This window comes from Manis javanica, chromosome 4 (assembly GCF_040802235.1).
Source record: "Manis javanica isolate MJ-LG chromosome 4, MJ_LKY, whole genome shotgun sequence".
Lineage (NCBI taxonomy): Eukaryota > Metazoa > Chordata > Mammalia > Pholidota > Manidae > Manis > Manis javanica.
In genome coordinates this window covers 27,307,310-27,331,515 of record NC_133159.1, presented here as the reverse complement: position 1 = coordinate 27,331,515, position 24,206 = coordinate 27,307,310, and the positions used below count along the sequence as shown (strand labels likewise).

Sequence of the window (24,206 nt, the reverse complement as noted above, 5' to 3'; positions counted from 1 at the left end):
TAATAAATATGATAATTTTTTACATGGCTACAGACTAATTGATTTGAAACCCTGAGTAAAATTTTAAGTTATATTTTTTTCTTTAAAAAATGCAAAACAAGGATTCACAAGCAACAGTTGAACCACAATTAAGGAAGACACTAAGAAAGACTATTTGGCCTAGAGGGATCACTGTTTGGTACTTCTAGCCATTCCTGAAAGAAACAATTCTGTTCCATGCTGTATGAATGGTTCTAGAACATGGGAGAAAGGGGAATTTTCCTAATTTGTTCATAGTAGCAGATAAAGAGCCTCATATATTCTCAGATGATATTATAAAAAGAGATCTAAGGAATATGGATACCACTCAAATACTAGTATATAGAATTCTCAATTCTCCAAGAGATTAGTTTAAATTATGATGATAATAGCTAGCATTATTTTTTACTTAATATTAAGTGCCAGGCATTGCTCCAACACTTTACATTGGCCAGCTCACATAATCCTCACCAAATCCTGGTGCATTACAGGACAGGTAAGTGGGCTTGGGCTGAGAAGCACTAGGTAAATAACCAGCACAGGCAGGTACTATTATTAAAAATGGAGACACAGAGGATAAGTAACTTGCCCAAGACCACACAGCTTGCAACTAGTAGAGGCAGAACTTGAACACAAGCTGGATGGTTGCAAGGTCAACACTCTTAACACACACACCACTATATGACATTATTATTAAAAGAATAGCATACCACAAACACAAGGGTAATTCAGGGATGGTTAAAAAATAAAAACAATAGGCAATATATGTAGATTAATAAAAAATAAACATGACAATTGTAATAAATAAGAATGTTGGACAAATTTCAATACCTATTCTTTTAAAAGATACTTTCCCTTTCAAAACAGGAATAAGCAAGGTCACTCTTCACCACTAATATTATTTTAATACTGGTTTGAATATTCTAAAAGAGAAGAGAAAGAGAGAAATAAACTTATGTATATAAGAAAATATCTTAGTGGTTACCAAGGGGGAGGGGTTACCAAGGGTAGGGGAAAGGGGGTTAAGGGGCACAATAATTTGCAATCACAATATAGGTTGGTCATGGGGACAGTAGTAAAGCACGGAGAATACAGATAATGGTTCTGTAACATCTTACTACGTTGACAGATAGTGACCACACTAGAGGGAATGAGGATTTAATAATATGGGTAACTGTTGAACCATTGAGTTGTATATTTGAAACCAACGTAAGATTGTATATCAATGATACCTTAATTAAAAAAAGAAAATGTCTTTATTATAGTTGATATAATTGTATAAGAAAATATATAGTCTTAGTAAAATTAATAAGACTAAATAAGTGGAAAGACTCAAGAAAATCAGCAAAAATCTATACCGTTCACTACTGTTAAATAGCAACTAATTAGAAACTAAACTGATAAAAAATCCATTAAAAATACTTAGAAATAAACTTACTGATAGATTTTTGTGATCTATGAGAAAATCTACAAAGACCAATAAGAAGACATATAAAAATGCCTGAGTTAGGGAGAGAGGCCAAGTTCCTAAATGGAAAAGCCAAATAATAAAATAATGCCTGTTGGACCCTTGCTACTCCAGCCCCATGTTCTGAGGACTAGCATCAGGTATTCCCGCCCATCCCTATGTATTGTACTCCAGGAATACAAAGAGATAAAGATAGATTTGAGCCAGTCCCTACTTCTAAGAAGAGAGAAGAATGCAGATCAGTGCTATCCAATAGAAAGATCACGTGAGACACATACGTAATTTTAGATTTTCTGTAACCACATTATAAAAAGTAAAAAGGAAACAGGTAAAATTAATTTTAGCATATTTTATTTAACCCTAAATACAATTTCAACATGACATCAATATAAAAAATTATTAATATTTTATGTTCTTTTTTATGTCTTTGAAATCTGGCACATCTCAATTCACATTAGCCACACTTCAAGTGCTTAATACATGTGGTTAGTGACTACGTACTGAACAGCACAGATGATCATTTCAGTGCAGTTTTTAGTATAATGACAGAGGCAAGCATGGATGCCACTGAGCTAAGAGGAGATATGTTTAAGCCATGTAAGAAATCAGGGTAGGCTTCCTCGGAAAGATACCTACTTAAACGGGCTTGAGAGGATGAACAGAAATTAGCCAGGCAGTGGAAGGATGGGAGGAAGGCATACTAAACAGCATTAGCAGAGAGCATGAAGGTGAGAAAGAGTACATACGCCAGGAACTATCTGTGGTTGTATTCTCGTATGAAGAGGGAAGCAAGAAACAGGGAGAAGAGGCTAGAGAAGCACACCGTGCCCAAATCTCCCACTCTCTCCCCAGTCCAAGCCAGGGGAGGGGCAACAGGGGGAGGGACAGAAGGAGCTGTCCCTGGTTCTGACATTCAAGACCGATTCACAGTGTAGTTCCAACCAGGTTCACGGTTCAGTTCTACCCAGACTGGAACTGAATAGACCTAAATCAAGCCTATTTCTCTGGATCTTCTGAAGCACACCTGGAGGCCCCTAAACCCTAAACTTGGCCTGGCATAACTGACCCTGAGTGGATTGGAGAATCTTAGGAACATACAAGTCTCTAGGAATAGAACTCTAGGATATTGAAGTTTAGGGTAAAGTATGGCTGAGAAAAGAATGCATCCTCTTTTAAATGAAAGTAGATACAGCTCTATTCTACCAAGTGAACCCCAAAGTATGATAGCCAACCTGGTGTGTTATCTTGACCCCTTAGAGAATATAAAATAATTACTTAACTTTCAATCCAGAATCTATCTGAGTAGATGCTACCAAACTGCTGACTACTGGAAAGGATAGGGGAAGAATTATCTCCTATTATCTTCCTTTACCTCTGTTATCTCCATAAGGAGGCTCGATGGAAAAATATTTACAACAAATATGGCCTCAGTATATCACTGGGTTAAGGAAAAGGATAGTCTACACAAGTAGGATTATATAATTATCATTCATTCATAAGAAAGTCAGTATGGAATATTTCTATATCTACTAATTAAAATTTTTTTATTACATACTCAATGATAAAAGTATTGTCATGGAACTGGTACATTGGCATTTTATATCAGTATGACCCTTTGGAAAGAAATTTGGCAATATTTATTAACAGTTATAATAATATTTCTGCTCTTTGACTTGTAATCCCACCCAGTTACATACTGAAGCACTTGGATTTAGACAAACCTGGTTCAAATCTCAGCTTTACCACATGCAGATGTCTGACCTTGAGCAAGCCACAGTTCCATTACAAATTGTAATTTCCTCATCTGTAAGAAATCTCATAGAGTTGTGGAAGCATTAAATTAATTAATGAACAGAACTTAGCACTTGTAAGTGCTGAATACATGATAAATCACATGGTCCTCTGCTGTGCTCCTGGGGGCAGGTCCATGTGTGTGTGTGTGCGTGTGGTTTTTTTCTTCTTTCTACATCATCTCAGTCATTCTCTATGTTTTAATTTCCTTAAATCTTTTTAAAATAGTAAATAAATATAGAAAATGAAAGGAAGGCAAACTAGTTCTACCCTTTAAAGGGTAGATATTTATATCCCTATCCCTTCGTAGTTTGGGCTCCAAGAGCCAGCCCCTTATAGGTTTCTGGCTTGAGCAAGTAGGAGGTTGGTGATTCCACAGCCAGAGGTTGAAAACACTAGAGGAGGAATGGATTTGGCAAGGAAGACAATGAATGTGGTTCTTGACATCTTGAGCTTGGGATGCTTGCAAGACATCCTAGTACAGATGTCTCTACATGGTTGAATATATGGTGTGGAACTTAGAAAAGACTTAAAGACTCCTATTAGAAGATACTTAAAGATTCCTATTGAGAGTTATAAGGATACAGACTGTAACTGAAGCCATGGGCATCAATGAGAACTCTCAAAGAGGGTGAGTTGCATGAAGAGAAAATAGAGCAAAGAAAAACCTGAAAAAACACCACTTAACTCATACCCTCATTTTGAAATGGTAATAAAATCCTGTGGATTCTACCTTTTAAAATCTCAGTCCTATTTTATATCTCTACTTTTTTATATCCCTACTGCTTTATGCAAGTCCAGGTCACCACTAATTCTTGCCTGGATAAGTTCAACAGTGTAACTCTCCAGATTTAGTCTTGCACCCTCAGACCCATTGTCTAATTGCATCCAGGGTGATCTTCCAAAATACAAATATATATTCATTCATTCGACATTTACTAAATGTCAACCAGTTAGTAAACAAAGCAGAATGTATGTTCCTTGTCCTCATGAAGATTACAGTGACATAGACAATAAATAAGTTCAAGAGAGACCATATTTTTCAAGATAAGTGCTTTGAAGGAAAAGAACAGATTGCTGTAAGAGAGAATAAGAGACTAATTGGAGATGGTGACTGTCAAGAAAGATGGAGGTATTTCTTTAATAGGATAGAACTAAAATACTGATCACTGGCATGTAAGTTGGAAGATGGGGTAATCAAGGTTGAAGTATTTTAAAGGTCCTTGGACCATTTAGGACAAGGATAAAGGTGTTGATTCACTTTAGACTGATAAGCACAAGTTTGATAAAACTTCAAAAAAAGCTATTAAAAATACAAATCACTTAAATCAAGTATAAAAATCAAATGAATATTCATATTTGAACTGACTGTTTATAGTTCATAATGCATGATCAAAACCAAAAGCCTCTGTGATGACTGCCCTTGTAATGTTCACCATGTAACTTATTCATTATGTAAGAATTTGTTCTCCATGTAAGAACTTGTTCGTTATGCTTCAAAAGATTGGAGACTGACGAAAATTAGGCTTGGGGTGGATTGATGATTGTGCATTGAGCATTGACCCCCCTATACAGAATTTTATTGTTGTTAACAACCATTTGATCAATAAATATGAGAGATGCCCTCACAAAAAAAAAAAAGTACACACTTCCAATTGTAAAATAAATAAGTAACCGGGATGTAATTTATAGCATAAGGAATATAGTCAAAATATTGTAACAACTTGGTATGGTGATAGCTGGTACCTAGAATTATCATGTATATAAATGTTAAATCACTGTGTTGTACACCTGAAACTGATGTAATACTGTGTGTCAACTACCCTTCAATAAAAAAACAAACAAAAAAAAAACAACAAAAACTTCCTGTGAGTGGAAAGAACTTAAAAAAAAAATCAAACAAATATTCATATTTGACCTGATTGTTTATAGTTCATAATGCGTGATCAAACCGAAAGTTTCTGTGATGACTGCCCTTGTACTGTTCACCATGTAAGAACTTATTCACTATGTAAGAATTTGTTCACCATGTAAGAACTTGTTCGTTATGCTTCAGAAGATTGGAGACTGACGAGAATTGGGCTTGGGGTGGATTAATGATTGTGCATTGAGCATTGACTCCCCTATACAGAATTTTATTGTTGTTAACAACCATATGATCAATAAATATGAGAGATGCCCTCTAAAAAAAAATACAAATCACATAGAAATAAAACTTTCAAACCCTTAGCTAAATACATCTAGAATGATTAAAGACATTGAATCAGTAGTTAAAACTCTTCCCACAAAAGAAAAACATGTCAAATAGTGTGACAAGAGAGTTCTAACAGACATTCAGGGAATAACAGATTATTTCAATCTTATACAAACTTTTCCAGAAAACAGAAGATGAAATACTCCCAGGTGAGTGTAATCTTGATAACAAAACCAATAAGGACTGTATAAGAAGGAATATTACAGGCTAGTATCACTCAGAAAAAAAGATGTAAAAATTCTAAAGAAAATAATAGGAAATTAGATCTAGTGATGTATTTTAAACACATATATATATAATTTGTATGTGTATTTCATTATATGTAGTTACTATATATTCAATAGTTATATGTATTATACAACAATATATAATTATACATTATTGTATTATATAATTATAATGTGTAATATATAAATATGATTATTATAAATATATAAAATATATATACTATTGATCTTACATATAATATATAAGTATATAAAATATACAAGAAAAATATATAATATATAAATATATAAAACAAATATATGTTAAACATATATTTAATTTTATATAATTTTTATATATTTATATGTTGCTATATATTTTGTTATATGAATATATAAAAGTATATGTTTATACATTTAAATATGTTATAATTTATATAATTATATACTAATATATAGCTTGTTATTTTATAATTACATATTTGCATATAATTATTATATATTATAGAGAATATATATTTATGTATAGTAGTTATATAATTTTACATATAATTTATATAATGCTATATATATAGGCATGTAAATAAATAAATAAATAGTCTTTAAACCAACCTGTATTTATCCCAAGAATGCAAGGTGGTTTAACATTAGAAAGCTCATAGTTGTCAGGTTAAAGGAGAAAAACAAGATGGCCTGCTTTATAGATACAGAAAAATCAATAAATCCAACACTTATTCATGATTTTTTTAAAAACTCTTGGCAAAATAAGAAAAATTGAGTCTCCCAAACTGTTAAAAGGTATCAAGCAAAACCCTGTAGCAAACACTGTTTAAATTAATATTATATTATGAAAATATCTAAACATACATAAAATTAGAGTGATTGGCATAATGAACTCCCATGTACCCATCATATACATATTATCCAGATGTAACAATCACCAGTACAAAATACAAATTCTATTCTTAATGAGAAGCATCCTCTTTAAAATCACAAACAGGACAAATAGGCCCTTGCTTATTTCAGCATTGTACCATAGGTCCAGCCAGCAGAGTAGGGCCAAAAGAAAAAAAAGTTAGAAGACTAGAAAGGAAGAAATAAAATAATGTGCATATCATTATTCACATATGATACAACTGTCTGCAAAGAAAATAAAAATACTATGTAGACAGATTATTACATATGAAATAAGAGAGTTTAGCAAGACTAATGAATATGAGATTAATATTCTTAAAAATCCATTGCATTAGAAAGATAATGACTTACAAGAGCAAAAGAAATAAAAAGACACCAAGGAATAAATCTGACAAAACCATGTAAGGCCTGTGCGGAAAAAAATTACAAAAATTTTATTGAAAAACATTTTTTTTTTGAGAGGGCATCTCTCATATTTATTGATCAAATGGTTGTTAACAACAATAAAATTCAGTATAGGGGGGTCAATGCTCAATGTACAATCATTAATCCATCTCAAGTCTAATTCTCGTCAGTCTCCAATCTTCTGAAGCATAACGAACAAGTTCTTACATGGTGAACGAATTCTTACATAGTGAATAAATTCTTACGTGGTGAACAGTACAAGGGTTGAAAAACATTTTAAAAGACAAAAATAAAGGAAGAGAAAAACTCTGCTCTTAGATAGGAAGTCTCATTACTCTATTCTCAAATTTATCTATAGTTTTAGTGCAATCATGACAAAAGTTACATCAGGTTTGGGTGAGTTTGTGTGTATATAATTTGGTGAGTTCATTAAAAAATGTATATAGATGAACAGAGGCCCAAAGAATAGCAAAGACACTTACAAAGAAAATAACCAAGTGGAGGAATTTGTCCTATAAGGTAATCAAGTCTGATTATACAGCTATGGTAATTAAGGCAATGAGGTAGTGGCCTAAGGCTAGATAAATGGATAGTAGAGCAGAATACAATCTGGAAATAGAACCATGCAGGTATGGAAACAATACTGGTATATAAAAGAGGTGGCATTACAGATAATTAGGCAAATGACAAAATAATAAATAATGGGACTGGGATGACTGATTATTTATGTGGAAAAATATAAAATTGGAGACCCACCTCACTTTATACACAAAAATCAACTCCTGTGAAAGACAAGTCTTGAAAAATGTGTAGGAAAAAATAAGCAACTTGAGATGGGGAAGAATTTTCTAAGCATAACACACTAACCATTTAATAAAAGACTATGAATTCAACTAGATTAGAATTAACAACTTAAGCTTATCAAAAGACAATATAAAGGGAGTGAAAACAAGGCAAAAACAAATTACCACACATATAACCATCAAATTATAAGAATTAAATACATATTAAGGACTACAAGTCAATAAGAAAAACAATTACTTTTTTAAAAGGCAAAAGTCATGAATAATTATTTCAAAGAAGAAGAAACATGAGAATGAAAAAAACAGATAGAGTTTAATCTCATTATTTATTCAGAAAATATGAAGTAAGATCACAGTGAGACATCAATTTTACCCATTAAACTGGTTAAAAATTAAGGATGCAGAATAATAAGAACTCTTAGATACCATTGGTGAGAGTGCAAATTAGTACAACCAACACACTTTTGTGAAGTTGAAAATATGCATACTCCAGGAGCCAGTACCAGAGAAACCTCTGCTTTTCCAACAGGAAATATGCATACGAATGTTCTTAGTAGCACTGTGTATCATAGCAAAATACTGAAAACAACATTAACTCCGTCCATAACATACTACGTAAATAAATTCTATGTATAAATCTCAGAAACATAATATTGAGTGACAAAATAAAAAATCTGCAGAAGAATGCATATAGTACAGCTCTATAAAATTCAAGAATATGCTAAAGTAAAATATAGGGTTTAAGGATATAAATATATACGTTAAACAATGTAGAAATGTAAGGGAATGGCAAACCCAAATTTCAAGATGGTAGTTACATCTGAGAGGGGGGGAAAATGAGACTAGATTTTGAAGAAAAACATCTCAAAAGGTAAAGGTAATAAATAAGCAGACCAAAACAAAACAAAGGTAAAAGTAATGTTCTCGTCCTCTCTCTTTTCCTTTTTTTGGTCTAATTATGAATAGGTTTTTGTTACAGCATTCTTATTTATACCATACATATTTTATATTCTTTTGTAACTGTGTGATCTTAGGCAACAAATTTAGTTTTACTGTGCCTCAGTTTTCTCAAATGTAAATCAGGAAAAACCATAATACCCACTTCTATACAGCTGTTGGGAGAATTAAATTGTTCTCTTTCACACCAGTATATGTTTAATATGTTTCACAAATATAAAATGCCTAGAACAATACCTCAGCTTAATGTGTAAACATTCACTGACTACCAGTTTTCTGTACAGTCCTCCTTACCTCAACAACACTTGATGTCTCCCAGACTCAAACTGTTCTATCATCTCCAGGCAATAAACCTTTAATCTTCTCTCAGACTGGAGACAACAGAGATGGACAGTCATCTGAGTGTTGTGAAGTGGCAGAGGATCTCAGTCGAACACATTTTTACCATTCTTTCAACCACCCTGTTTTCAGCTTCACTTTCTTCCCCATGTCCACAGGTTCTTGGTGCCTCCAATTTCTAACCTGTGTCTGTCTGTGTCTACGTCTGTGTTTGCATGTGGGAAGGAGCTTGAAAGGGAGAAAGAAGGCAGTCTGCAGGGACAACTGGTTTGCCCTTTCACTTTCTCCAACATCACTTCAGGATTTAGCTTTCTGGGATGTGCAAAGTCAATTACCACTGGTCTGTAGGGTTTCTAACTTTGAAATTTTGTTCTTGTTTTCTCTTCTTTCCTCTAGATGACACAGATCGTTACAAAAGAATATTTGTAACATAAATATAGTATCAGGAAGAATGCCTTGATAAACATTTATTACCCATCATTCAGTTTATGGGTCGTATTTTTAAAAATCCACCTACTATTGTTCTTGAGGGGTTAGTGGAAGAAACAGGTAAATGTTGTATAATCCACCATCTGTACCAAGAAGCCAGGTCTTATTCTTAAATATGAGGCAGTATGGAATAGTGGTTAAGAACACATGATCTAGATAGACTGCCTTGATTAATATCTTGACTCTACCACTTTCAAGTTGCGTGACTTTAAACTGCTCTAGTTCTCATTTCCTTCATTTCAGAATTTATAAAGGGAAGGTAGTAGCACCGACTTCATTAGTTATTAAGAGGATTAAATTAGTATTTGTAAGAGCTTAGAAATTTGTAATACTGTGAGTGCTCAATAAATGTTAGCTAATATTATTATTTCAGGAAATTCCCCAACATAAAAGTAAAGTAAACACAACTTTAAGGAAACAGAGACTGCACAAAGGGAACACAAGAAAACTTCCCCTGCAAAATAGCATTTTATATTCTCAGATAGAAGATACTGCATTAATTAAACAAGAGGAGACTATAACACTAGGAACTATTTAAATCAAAGTAAAATATTAAAATAGCAAAACTTTAAAATTGATACATGAGATAAAATTGAGAAAATTATTCCAGAAGGTAGGATAAAAAACAGAGATGCAAAATAGAAGAAAAAATACAAGAAAATTAGAGGAGCCATTCATTAGGTCCTTCATTGTAGCAACAGAATATCCAATTCAGGAGAGAGGAGAAAAAATGGAGGAGAAAATATTATCAAAGATCTCATTACAAAAAACTTTCTCAGAACTAAAGGGCATGAATTCTGAGAAAGAGACCATTCTGGGCTCAGCACACTGAGAGAAAAAACTTGCATAAGAGCACAGGATGGTAAAAATTCAAAATTTCATGAAAGAAAAAGAGATCTCAAAGTTTCCTACCAGAGCACCTAGCACACCTTTTTAATAATTTTTTTTGTATTAAAAAACTCTATTCTTTTTACTTATCAAATTACTGTTTTAAACAAGAGCACAGAGCAGTAGGTTCTTTTTTTTTAATTTAAGTATCATTGATATGTAATCTTAGTTGGTTTCAAATATACAAACAGTGGGGTTCAACAGTTACCCATATTATTAAATCCTCACCCCCTCTAGTGCAGCTACTACTTGTCAACATAGAAAGACGTTACAAAATCATTGACTGATATTCTCCAGGCTGTGCTACCATCCCGGTGACCAACTGACATTGTGATTGTGAGTTAGCTAGCACACCTTTTTTTTTTTTGTCTCTTAATGTGAGGGCAGGGACAACATCCACCTGTCTCACTGATCTAGAGACAAATGCAGTGCCTGGAAAAAAGTAGGTGCATAATGTTTGTTGAGTCAATCTTGTGTAATTTAAAAAAAATTTTGAAAACCCCTCCATATACTCTCAGAAACCTCTCATTATTTATGGCTGGAATTTTAGGGCTGGCAAAGTCATTGCATGGATTAGATGATGACTCCCCAGACGAACACCAAATAATTTTTAGAATGACCATTTATTTATTCATTCATGTTGATGGGCATTTGGATTGTTCTCAGTTTGAAGCCATTACAAATAAAACTGCTATGAACATTTGTCTACAAGTCTTTCAGACAATTTTTTGGGTAAACACCTAGGAGTGGAATGGCTGGGTCTTCCTAAGTGCATAACTTCTAAGGAAGAACTTAACGAAGTTTTTAAGAAGCAGGCAAACTGTTTTCTAAAGTGATTATGTCATTTTACATTCTCATCAGAAAGAGATGAGAATTCCAGTTGCTCTACATCCTCCCCAACCCTTGGCATGCTCAGTCTTTCTAGTCTTCCAGTAGGAGTGTCCTGGTATCATATTGTTTCAGTTAACACTTTCCTAATGCTAAATTACTTCAGCATTTTTTCAAGTGCTTATTTGTCATTTATTTTCTAAGGTGAAGTATATGTTCTAATATTTTAGTCATTTTAAAACTGGATTATTTGTCCTATTAGATTGTAGGAATTCTTCATAATTCTAGATGATCCTTTCTCAGGTATATATTTTGCAAATATTTTCTTTCAGATAATGGCTTGCCTCTTCATTTTCATAGCTGTATCTTATGAGGATACATTGTCATGAAACTCAGTTTATTGATTTTTTTCTTTTATAATTGGTGCTTGTGTGTTATATCTTTTAAATCCTTGCCAAACTCAAGATCACTAAGATTTTTCTTCCATGTTTACTTCCAGGAGCTTTATAGTTTTGACTTTTACATTTGGGTCTATGATCCATTTTGAGCTATTTTTTGTATATGATGAAAGTGAATATCAAGGTTCTTACTTTTTATTTTTATTTTTTGGATAAGACTATCCAATTATGGAAAAGATTGCCCCTATTAAATTGTCCTGGCACTTGTGTTGAAAATCAATTAGCCATATATGTATGGACCTATTTCTGGATTCTCTATTCTGTTACATATATCTATCTGTCAATATACCAATACCACACTGTCTTGATTATTGTAACTTTGTAAGTCTTAAGATCAGGTAGTGTAGTTATCTATTGCTGCATAACAATTTACCACAAATTTGGAGGTTTACTACAACACACGTTTATTATGTCACAGTCACTGTAGGACAAGAGTCCAGGTATGGCTTAGATAGATTGTCTGCTTAGCATCTCATGTGCTGCAGTTGAAGTGTAGGCCAGAGCTGGATTCTCATCTGGAACTTAACTAGGAAAAAATCCACTTCCCAGCTCATAGGTCCTGTCCACTCAAGGGGAGGGGATTGTCCAAAGGCCCGAACACCAAAACATGAGGCCATTTTAGAATACATCCTCCATAGGTAATATAAGTTCTCCAACTATTTTTTTGTTTTCAAAGTTATTTTTGTCTATTCTTGGTACTTTCCATTTCCATATACATTTTAGAATCAGGTGTAAATGTCTACCAAAAAAACCTGCTGAGTTATGATTGGGATTGTTTTGATTAGAGCTATAGGATCAATTTAGGTACAGATAACACCTTAACACTCAAGTCTTCTGATCCATGATCGTGGATCCATTTATGTAGGTCTTCTTTAATTTCAATCAGCAATGATTTCTGATTTTTAGGGTATAGATCTTTCACATCTTTTTTCAAATGTATCCCTCCCTAAGTACACTACATTTATGATATTACCTAAATGGGATTTTTTTCAATTTCAATTCTATTCTAAAGTTCTTTATCAGTAACCTTGAAAAAGTAGACTCTTTCCTTGTGTGGAAAATCAAGGTTCTCCTGTGCTTATTGTGATTAGGAAAGCAAGCATGTTAAATAAAGGGCGATGTTAGCACACCTGTTTGCCCTCACTTCTAAGCAAGTCCTCTTATCTAAGTCTTATCAGCAATAAAGCTGACATCTTGCTCTTCATTCCAAGTATCTGATATCTATGTCTATTTTTCAGTTGGTTCTGAGCTGGTGTAGAGAACAGGATATGATCTATTAACCCCCACAAACCTGAACATCTCCTCCTTCTGACTGGTGAAACTCACTTTTGTATTTCAAAATTCAGCTCAAGGCTTCCTGCCTTCATGACAACTTCTGACATTCCCTCCCGTGTGTCCCTGCTTGCATTTCCTGTGGTGCCTGTGGTAACACTTAGCTGCTCTCCTTTGTCAATATAGCTTCCCTTTCCTCCTCCCCCTCCGCCCTCTAATGTAAAAGTCTCAGAAGCATGAAGCAAAACCACACTTTATTTATCTTGGTAGCCCCAATGCCTGACACCACGTCAGACGGTCAGTGGGTATCCAATAAATGCTTATTTGACTTCAGTCTTGAGAAAAGATAATTGCTCATTATGTAATAGCTAATGAAACAACAATACAGCTCCCTATCTGCATTAAGATTATAACTGTATAAAAATGTGTGTGTTGAAAATATAAATCAAAAATAATTTTTATTTTAAAATGTAAAATAGATTTCCATAGAGTTGGTAACTTTTTAAATAAGAATTTGAAAACTCTCCATTATGCCTACTGTCTGAATTGCGCCCCCATACGCACACATGGAGTTGGAGATGGAGGATTAATGTCACTTGAGACACCAAGACTCTGAAGGCCACCAAGGGAAGGCAGCTGGAGAAGGCAGAATTAAACATGAGAGAAGCCAAGTCCAAATGCCAGCCACATCCAGGGGTCAGGAGCAGGGTCAGGGAAAGAGATCACTGAAACAAGTTCCAATTAGATGAGACAGGATCACTGGGAGAGCAAAGTTCAGGATGGAGGGGAGTTCAAGCATTGCTTCTTTAAATATCTATGAGAGTGTATGGATATCATTTGTTTAACATACATTAAAGAGCACCTACTATATGCCAGACACCATATGCTGGTTTCACAGAGATGAATAAGACAAAGTCCTAAGCAGGAGAAATACAAAGATACCTGGGCCTAATATGGTAAAAGTGTTGAAAATCAAAACCAAAGAGAAGATACTAAAGCAGCTAGAGGAAAAAGGGCAATTACCTTCTGTATTAGGGTTCTCCAGAGAAACAGAACCAATGGGAAGTTTCTTTAAGGAATTGGGCTTATGCAGTTATGGAGGCCAAAAAGTCCCACAATCTGCCATTTACAAGCTGGAGAACCAGTCTGAGTTCAAAGGCCTGAGAATCAGGAGCTCTGATGTCCAAAGGATGTCCAGTTCAAGAAGAAAGAAATTTGTTCTATTTAGGCCCTCAGTGGATTGGATGATGCACTCCCACAATGGTAGAGCAGGTCTCTTTACTCAGTCTCTCAGTCTACTGATTTAGAAGTTAATCTTTTCCAGAAACACCCTAAAGACACACACAGAAATAATGTTTTACCAGTTATCTGGGCATCCCTTTGTCCAGTCAAGTTGACCCTTAAATACTATCACAGCTTCAAAACTGAATCCCAACAGAACAATGGAAGCTCAAAGACGATGAAACAACATTTTCAGAGCTCAAAGAAAAAACCCACAAAAATATATTAAATGTCAAAATCATTCTTCAAAAATTCAAGGACCTGATTCAACAAGGGGCAAAGGACTAGAATAGACATTTTTCTGAAGAAGATACAAATGACCAATAAGCACATGAGAAGATGCTCAGAATCACTAATCATTAGGAAACTACAAGTAAAACTGCAATGAGATACCACTTCAAATACATTAAGATGACTATTATTACAAAAAAGAAAGAAAGAAAAGAACAAGCATCCCAGTGAGTGGAGAAATTGAAACCCCTGTGCACTGCTGGTGGGAATGTAAAATGGTACAGCCATTGTGGAAAACAGTAGGTAGTTCTTCAAAAAAATTAAACATGGAATTATTATATTATCCAGCAATTCCACTTCTGGGTATATACCCAAAAGAACTGAAATCAGGAGCTCAAAGAGATACTTGTATATCTGCATTCATGGCAACATTATTCACAATAGCCAAAAAGTGGAAGCAATCCAAATTTCCAAACCTTGGTTAATGAATAGTGGTATATCTATACAGTGGAGTACTAGATAGCAACAAAAATGAACATATTTCTGTTATGTGCAACATGAACAAATATCACAAACATAAAATTAAGCAAAATAAGGCAGAAACAAAAGGATACATTCTGCATGATTCCATTTATATAAATTTCCAAAATAAGCAAAACTAACCCAGATCATGATAATGGTTATCTTTGGGAAGAATGGATGCATGTAGTGACGAGGAACAGGTCCTGAGGAGCTGCTGAGGTACGGGTATGCTTGTTTTTAGATCTCTGGGTGGGGTACATTAATGTGTTTGCTTCATGAAAATTTGAGGTATACACTTAAGGTCTGTGTATTTTAATAGATGTCATACTTCAAAAAGTTACAAAAGGCTATACAGTATAGCCTTCTCCCACTTCCACCCTCTCCCAGGTTTTTCCACTTGTACATTGGATCTCAATCCCACCAACTTCCTTCTCATTCTCCCTCCATCATGCATCTTTTCTCTTTCCAATATTGCCAATTTTCCCTTCTACTGGCTCCTTCCTAGTGTGTAAATGTGTTCAGACTTCTCCCAATCTGAAAAATGAATCTGCTTCACATTCCAGCCAGTGTTAGAATTCATTCTTTCCCTTTATACCAATCTGCCAACTAAAAGGCATGTTCTATAGATTCTTCAGATCTCAATAGGCTTTTGCTTCCTCCAACATCGAGCATTGCTCCACCAGGGTCACCTATGACCTCCTTGCTGGGAATTCTAATGAGCACTTTGCAGAGTTTGTCTTGCTATACCAATATTGGGTAGTTGACTACTTCCTTCTTCTTTGTAGTTTACATCTAAGGGCTTCAAAGGCGTTACATATATTATCTCATTTAATACTCACAAACCCAGGATGTAAGTGCTATTACTGTCTCTACTTTACAGATGAGAAAACTGAGGCTAGGAAAGGTTCCCTTTAACTTCCTTTCAGCAGAACATCAGCTTCAACCCACCCACAATGCTACTGCCAGAATAATCACAAATCAGACTCCACTATTCCTCTGTGCCCATCGATAAACTTGAAACTCCTTAGAATGCCATTCAAGTTCCTGTCCCATCAAGAACTGGTGCTTGCTCTGTGTCCAATTTTATCACCTCCACTTCCTCCCTTGCCCCATATAATTTAAAATTACTAAAGTTATTTGTAATTCATCCAAACAAGTTTTTTTTACCCTCTGTGCCTTTGCCCATGACAATTCCTGGAATGCCTTCTTCCATCTTGTTCATTTATAAAAAACTCTTTCTTATTCTTTATGAGACAGCTAGGTTTCACTTCCCCTAAGAAGCTTTCTTTGATCCCCAGGTTCTAAGTGATTCAACAGTTCTGTATATACATTTCTCATTTTCCTTAACCCTTAAAGCTACCTTGTTACACATGTAGTTGCCAAGTTTACAAAGGAACCTTTGAATGGCCAAAACTTGTATCTTTCATCTTTGTATTTTCTAATACATAGTAGGAGCTCCAGAAATGTTTGTTAAACTGAAATTACTTCTTTCCTCCTCCAGTTACTTTTAATATAGTTGCTACTTTCCCATATGATTTTGTTCCTCTTCTTAAAGATTTGCCACTAGCTTCTGGAGAATAAAGTTAACATAGAGAAAATCAGAGCCAAGAGATGGAGAAAAGGAGAGAAGAGGCACATGCCTTGTAATGGTGCTGATTGGTCTGTGTGTCCCCTACTTGCTGGCCACTCCCATACACAGGAGTGGACACACAAGTCATTCCTGGTTGGTCTAACACATGCCCCAGTATCTGACTCAAGGGTGGACATGAACATGATACACATGGTGGTGGAGGAAGGTCATCTGGACTCACCTGAAACACAAAATAATGGGATTCTTATAAGAAAGAGAGATTCCATAATCCAAGAAAGAGTAAGAGAAAGCATTTGGATACACAAAAATTATAGCTACTGTAATCTGTAAGGGAACAGTGTGTCTACAGTCCCCTCAGCAAACTCCTGCTCACTCTTCATGATCCCCAAATTCACCACCACTGTAGAGTCTTTCCTGATTCCTATGGCAAAAGTTGTTGGTTCCCCTTCTAAATTCCTGTAATTTCATGCTCAACAGCAGGTATAAGGAAGTTAGACAGATCGGGATTCAAATTCTAGCTTTGCCACTCAGTAATTGTGTGTGTTATTAACCTTTTTGGAGTTGACTCATCTTTAAAATGAGAACACCACTATCAAGCACAAAGGATTGTTGCTGAGATTAAGATGTCAATATAAAGTGACTGGCATATATGAGCCATTCAGATCATGTTAATCTCGCTGCCTCCTCCTCCCCACCTCATGCCATATTAGAATGAAGTCTTTGAAGAATTTAGTTTTATTGCTCAGTGTTCCCTGCCAGCACCTCAACAGAGTCTGGCACATACTGGGTTTACGATGTTTGATAATGGATAAATATGAAGAGGAGGGTATCATGCTGATGGAAAAAAGCATCATCTGTAGTAAAGTTAGTTGTATGCAGGACTTGCTCGTCTGGTAAACTATAAAATCCCTAAGGATAAGGGCCATATTATGCAAGTCTTTGCATTATCTCTGCCATGACTTAACAAAAGAACCTTGCTGGTGAGTATTTTTTTGAAGATAGGAGATTGGATAGCTCCAGATCGGTGAATTTGGGCAGCTCATCCCCTGGAGAAGTCAGTCTGAAAGCATGTGGTCATACTGCCCTCTGGAGACAGAAGGTTTTTCTCAGAACATTACTTAAATAGAACACACCATTAAGAGCTGTACCCAGAACCCTGATGAATCTTGTAAAAGTTTTCATATGTGAAATGTTGCTGCAAAGCTCTTCCAAAATTCCCAAACAACAATCTCAAAGGATAGGGAGACTCAGGCGTTAAAAACACAATGTTTTCCCTCTGTTATTTCTTGAACTGAGGAAACTTTTTAAAAAAGAACCATGTGTGTTACCATTACAGTATACTCCATATTTATTAGACAATTGACAAGAAAAACAACTTGTGGCACAAGAATGCCAATTTATTCTTTTTTGGACACGTGAACACAGAATATCCCTGCAGGCCAAAAAAAAAAAAATGCCAACTTTAAACAACCTTCATCTTATCTCCACATGAGGACACTGCCCCTCCCTTAATAATAGTTTAGAAAGTACCTCGTATTGCTAGAGACATACATCCAGTTCAAATTTAATAAAATACATTTTAAAACATTACAGGTCTAACAATATAAAAACAAAAATTACACCATTAGTCAAATGAACAAATGCAAACATTTTCAGCCACTAGACATATAAAGAGCATGAATATGTCAATAGCAAGGGATAAGAAAATGGTTCATTAATAACAAGATCTTCCCTTTAATTTTACAAGGAAAAATCTTTGGAGTTGAAGCAGTATTGATTCAATGCCCTCAGCCTCCACTTTCTTAAAATGAAAGCAGAGCTACCACTTTGCTATTGAGCAGGAAAATCTTATAGCACATCCACAAAGGGTCGCTAGGGCAGGTCAGAGAGGGTAAGCCTTCCTCAACAATGAATTGTCTTTTCCCATAGGAAGGGTAGGTAGCTGAGCCAGGTAGGTAAGCTTTGATATAGGCTGGGCACCAGATCCTAAAATACAGACCATATAGAACATGTCTGCTTGTAAATTATCACCTTTGGAAGCAGCAAATAGAATTTACAGTAAGAATGAGTTTATATTCTGTTTGCCCAGAATGCTGGCTACATTAAGCCATCTAGTTCACTTTATAAAACTGCTCAAGGTTCAAGCTAACAACAACAAAACATAATTTTTTCAACATTTGTATCTTCACCACTCTCTTAATGTCCCTGCACCTTATCCTCAAACCATAACTCTTTAGCATTGCTACACTGAAATCTTTCACACCACATGACAGTGCCTAAACAGGCTGCATTTTAAAAAACCAAACAGCCTAAATCTACTTCTAGAGAATGCACACCTCCCATTGATTGACACATGCATAACAGTTCAGTCAGTCTGGAGGGGTTACACAAATTGCCAAGCCAAATTAATAAAACTATGCATTCAGACTTGCTTGCAATGATATTGCTGCAACTCTGATTCTGCAGTGATTACACCCCTCAGCAAGTTTTTCCCAACAATCCTACTTCTTCCATATTTATTTCCTTTCATCCAAAACGACAGCATTGCACCCTTCAAGGTACTGTTTTCCTATAAAAATAGGCCTCCCGGCTTTTCCTCCACCACCACACTGGTTTGCCCCAGTGTACGAGGACTGACTGAGGTTGTACGAACTGTATAGTTGAAGACTGAGCAGAGAGCCCAACTGCAGGCAAGTTATCAGGGCTTCCTGGCACTCCACCTCGCTCCCTGATCCATACATGCCAGGAGATGGTGAGAAGTGACTCTGTTTCTGTGCGTTATTAATAAGCAGGCCCAGGCACTCAAGTGCAGATGTGGCACCCGCTGGCCGGCCAGCCAGCCACCAAGAGTTCTTCCCATCCTGGACTCTAGTGAGTCCTCCTTCTCCTAAAAAAGCTGTTTTTCCTCCTCTTGGGTCCAGGGTGGCCATGCTGAAGGGTATTTTCTGTGCTCTCCCTGAACAAGTGTGAATAAAAGCAGCAGCCAGTCCCTCACCAACATGTCCTGATTTGTAGTAGCCAAGTGAGGTATATGCAAAAAAGGGAAATTTTAAGAAATTAACGTCTGCCATCTCTTTGTTCCTGCCTGTGTTGTGCCTCAATGATAGAGCCTGCTAGCATCCCACTTTATGCAGAGAATAAGGACGTCTGTGCTCATCTTGTCGAGCGGTAGAACTTAATATACATTATAAAACTCTCAAAGACCAGTCTCAGCAAACACTGGTGGCGCCGCTGATCAACAGCACAAGGAAATGTAAACTTCAATGTATTTACAAGCTTGTGTAAAAGACTGAAGAAAAACAGTGCTTTATATTGCTGGGATTTTGAGAAGGCTAGTTTAAGAGATTTGTACCTAATGAGTTCAAGCAAACACCCTTCACCATCACATACAGTGTTTCCCCACCAGCAGTTTCCAAACAGAGGTGGCAAGTAGTTTTACTACATCTGTTTCTTCCCCAGCACCTTCCTCAGCCATATGGAGTGTGGCTCCAGGCTTTTATCCCCTTTTCCAGCTTTCACTCTTGAGGTTCCAGGATATAGAATTAGGAGTCAGTAAAATCTGGGTGGGGAAACACTGGCTGGAACTACCAAGACTCTATGTAACTGTTGTCCATTCACAAAGTGTTATCTACACTAAATACAAAACACATTTTCCCCTATATTTTCACTGATGCTTGCTTTACATCAGCTCCCTTTGTTTGGACAAGAAAGGAACCCGTCTCCTTGTGAGTGGAATCCAGAATCTATTAAGAAATAACTTTTCCTATGCAGTTTTAGTTTAATAAAAGGAAGGAAACCCCACCACGTATGCTTCAGGTTGAAAGAGAAGCAAAAATTTGCACTGCAAGTAACTGTGCGAGTGACCTTGTTTCCCAGGAAGAAAGTTTGAAATACTGGCACATTTTTGCAGCTTACAGCATCACTCAAAAATGTACCTTAAGGATTGGCAAAGCCCATCCAATAAGTAAGCATCCTGGTTCTAGCTTATTTTAAAACAAAGTAACAGGACACCAACTGTGACTATAAAACTGATAAAAATTATTATTTAAAAAGGCATGGAAATATATGTTTTTTCTGACCAGTTTCAGAAATTGCCAGATCATGGTCTATAAGAAATAGCTGATAAAATCATACCGAAATCTCATCTAGAAAACTATACTGTTAGGGGGAGGAAAGGAGGGACCTTAAAAAATGTTTATTGCCAAAGTTAACTTTCTATGAGAAAAGTTTAAAAATCATTTAGATCTAACAAACCACACAGCAGCATAAAATGGGCACTTTTGAAAACTTTGAAAAACACTAAAAGCTAACTTTTTTTCCAAAAGGGGAAACATGAGTACTTTTACCATGGCAGTGTTATCTGTCACCGTGATGTGTATTCCCTCTGTGTTACACATTCACAAATGTCAACCAAATAAGAGAACTGCCTGTTTGAATCTGCAGCCAAATATAGTGCAATTGCCTGGCAGCCTATACTTGCACCAGCACAAGTCTGTAGAGACCAATAAGATAAAGTAGTAAAACTAATAAAACTCTGTAAAACTTTTAAAAATTAATGCTCATTCAAGGCATTTGCAGTGGCCATTAAAAAGTCCATGGACCCACACAATTAAATAATTACGCTGAACTGAAGTAGATTGTTTGGTTTTTCTCTCCCACTTATTTATGCATACACCCCATTTGATGAATACAGAAAAAAGGAATAATCTTCTCTTGTAAGACTAGAGGGATGCGGTGAACACCACAGCTAGCAAAATATTCCATAGAAACCTTTCTGGTAAAGTCCTTTAGAAAGTTCAGGCTGATCAGCCTTTGCATGATGAGGTAAAAATTCAGTCCAGTGCATCAGAAAAGACAATCTATGAGTATCTATTACTTTTAAAAAATGGCTCAATTTTGTTGATGCATCAGACAGTGCTGCGAAGTATAGATTCAGTGCAACTATTCCGAGCTGCTGGTAGAAGACCATCTGAAGTCAACGTGGCTCTGTAGAGGCAGTAAGCATTTGAAACATTGGAGGCTGCATGAGGGTGCCAAATTGGTTGAGTTCTTTTTCTGAGACTCTCAGGCAAAATACATTGTGTGCTGGGTATCATGGTGGATCTGCACAGCCTTAGCCAAGGCCTGAGGATCCCGACCATTGCTCTGTCCTGACACATGACTGCCTTCCGCACTGTGAAGAGAATAAAGCAGAACACCTGGTGTAACAAAAGATAACTTCAAACTTCACATGTTTCAAATGGCACAAATAGTACTGGATTCACGAAGATCTTACACTGAACCAGTGGCTCTTCAAATAATTTGTCTTGTCTCTAAACACCAGTTTGCTCAACTGAAAAATGCAACACAACTTATTTAATGGGCTGTTGCAGTAATTAAATAGAATAATGTCCAGAACGACCCAAATCCTTAACAGTGCTTCCATTAGGACTTCCACTGCCCATTGTGCCTGCTTAATGCCCACTTGTCCTTTAGGCTTCAGTCAAATGTCATTTCCCCCAAGGAAATCTTCCCAGACTATAAAGTTCAGGTTGGAGCTGGCTGAACATACTTTTACAGAACACTCTACATTTCTTTCATGGTACTAAACACAGTGGAAATTAAATGATTAATTAGACAATTATTTGTTTTCCCACTGGGATATAAACTCCAAGAAAGCAGCAGCTTTGTCTTACTCATCACTGACTACCTAGGGCCTGAGACATAGTAAAGCCTCCATAACCATTTGTTGAATGACTAAATGGATGTGCCTAGCACAGTGCTGGAACATACTTGCCACTCAGAAAATGTCACTATGTCATCAGTTTTTGCTTGTCTTCCCCTCACTAGCCATGGGGACTTGATAGGGAATAACTCCTCTGAACTTTGGTCTTTTAGGAGAACAGTTAACAACTTCTGAACATACCTCTTAAGGGTACTGTGTGACATAAAAGGCTTGGTAAACTGTAAATCACTATCCCTCTCTGACTTCCCCACCTTAATTATTATTACCCTTATCATCCAGGATCAAAGTCTTGGTTATCTTTTACTCTATCCTCTTCTCTCCCATCACATCCAATTAACTGTTAGGTACTGCCTATTTTATCCCAGGAATAGCTTTTTACATTTAACAAAGACAATCTTGCTCTAACATACTTTTCCAGCTTCATGCCTACCGTTCCCCTTTAATATGCTCCAGCCAAAAAGAACTTGCTATTGTCCAAACATGTCACTTGCTTTCTCTTCTTTGTGCCCATTGTTCCTCTGCCTGGAAAATCCTTTCCTCTTCTTTGTAGAGCCAAATCTTACCCATCCAGTTATGAAATCTTCTCTAACAGCTTTTCCTCTGATGTCCCATTGCACGCTCACCTATACTGCTTGCGGTTAACTGTCTGCTCTGGGTGCCTGTATTATCTCCCATACTGAAACAAAATCCCAGGAAACATTTGTCTTCCTTTCCAATGTACCTAGCACAGTGCTAGGCACACAGTCAATACCTAATAAATGTGTTAAATGAATGAATGAATCAATAATATACATTTACAGAATGGAAGGTACAAAGCCACAGCTGGGCATTTTCCATAATAGTGTATTTTCAACCCTTACAGAAATAGACTTGCAATGGAATGTCTACTATTCAGCAGCTGAATTCAGAGTTGGGGAAGAGCCCAGAAACTGCTACACTTCACAGATGGTCATTTGGAAAAGAAAATGAACGCAGAGAGCTTGTTTAGCTATTTAACTTGGTTAGCTCAGTAACAGGCCAAAACATCTGATTCTTTTGAGATGCCTATTTGCGGGTGAGAATGGTGGCACCCCTCCTCTCCACATCCCCACACACCCAAGCAACCTCTGGTACATCTTCCAGATTTTACTGAAAGCAAAGGGAACTGGTCAGGACTCCCCTTGAATGAAGTGGAAGCCTCGGGCCTGGGACTGTTCTGATCGGAGCCAGGGCACTGTGCAGACCACCTTTTGAGGCTGCTCAGGACCTGGGCATAACTGTAATGCATTTGGCTCTCCTGGAAAACCAAAGGCAGCTCCAGGTGAGCCTCCTTTCCCTGGGCAGACCTTAGACATCATACAAGTAGGAACAAGCCTGAGCACTTCTTGGACCTAAAGTTACATTATAAGCTCTCAAAGGCACATGCAATTTTACTCACTCCTTGAAATGTAAAACCTAAAAGGAAGTTTAACTCTTTCAGAAAGATTTTGTAGTAGCTTTTTTTTTTCTTTTAATATGCTGTTAGCATAGACAGAAAGAGGTTTTATTTTGCCTGAGAAACTTGCCTGTCATGATCTTTATCCACCAGATGATACCTTGCCCTGAATGCTACAAGCCGGGCATAATATGCAGGGGCCGGAATAGAGACCGAGCGTGTGCACCGCACATAGGTGTGACATAGCTGGTAAGTGAGTAGCTGGAGCTCATCTGCAGTGAAGCAGTTGTCATCCCACAAGACCTGGTAATGTGAAGGACGGCTGGTTCCCTGGAGAGACAAGTTTATGAT

At 36.3% G+C, this 24,206-nt stretch overlaps 1 protein-coding gene across 3 annotated transcripts in view; it reads right to left on the bottom strand.

The window, feature by feature from the left end:
- Nucleotides 1-18,086: 18,086 nt before the first annotated feature.
- Nucleotides 18,087-24,206, bottom strand: part of AGO4 (argonaute RISC component 4) — a 34,181-nt gene continuing 28,061 nt past the window's right edge. For all 3 annotated transcript variants that reach the window (XM_037021280.2, XM_037021281.2, XM_037021282.2), the window contains 2 exons: nt 23,986-24,185; nt 18,087-21,889 (listed from right to left, as the gene is read on the bottom strand). In XM_037021280.2, coding sequence (XP_036877175.1) covers nt 21,781-21,889; nt 23,986-24,185 — 309 coding nt within the window. In that variant the 3' untranslated portion in view covers nt 18,087-21,780. The remainder of the gene's footprint in view (nt 21,890-23,985; nt 24,186-24,206) is intronic.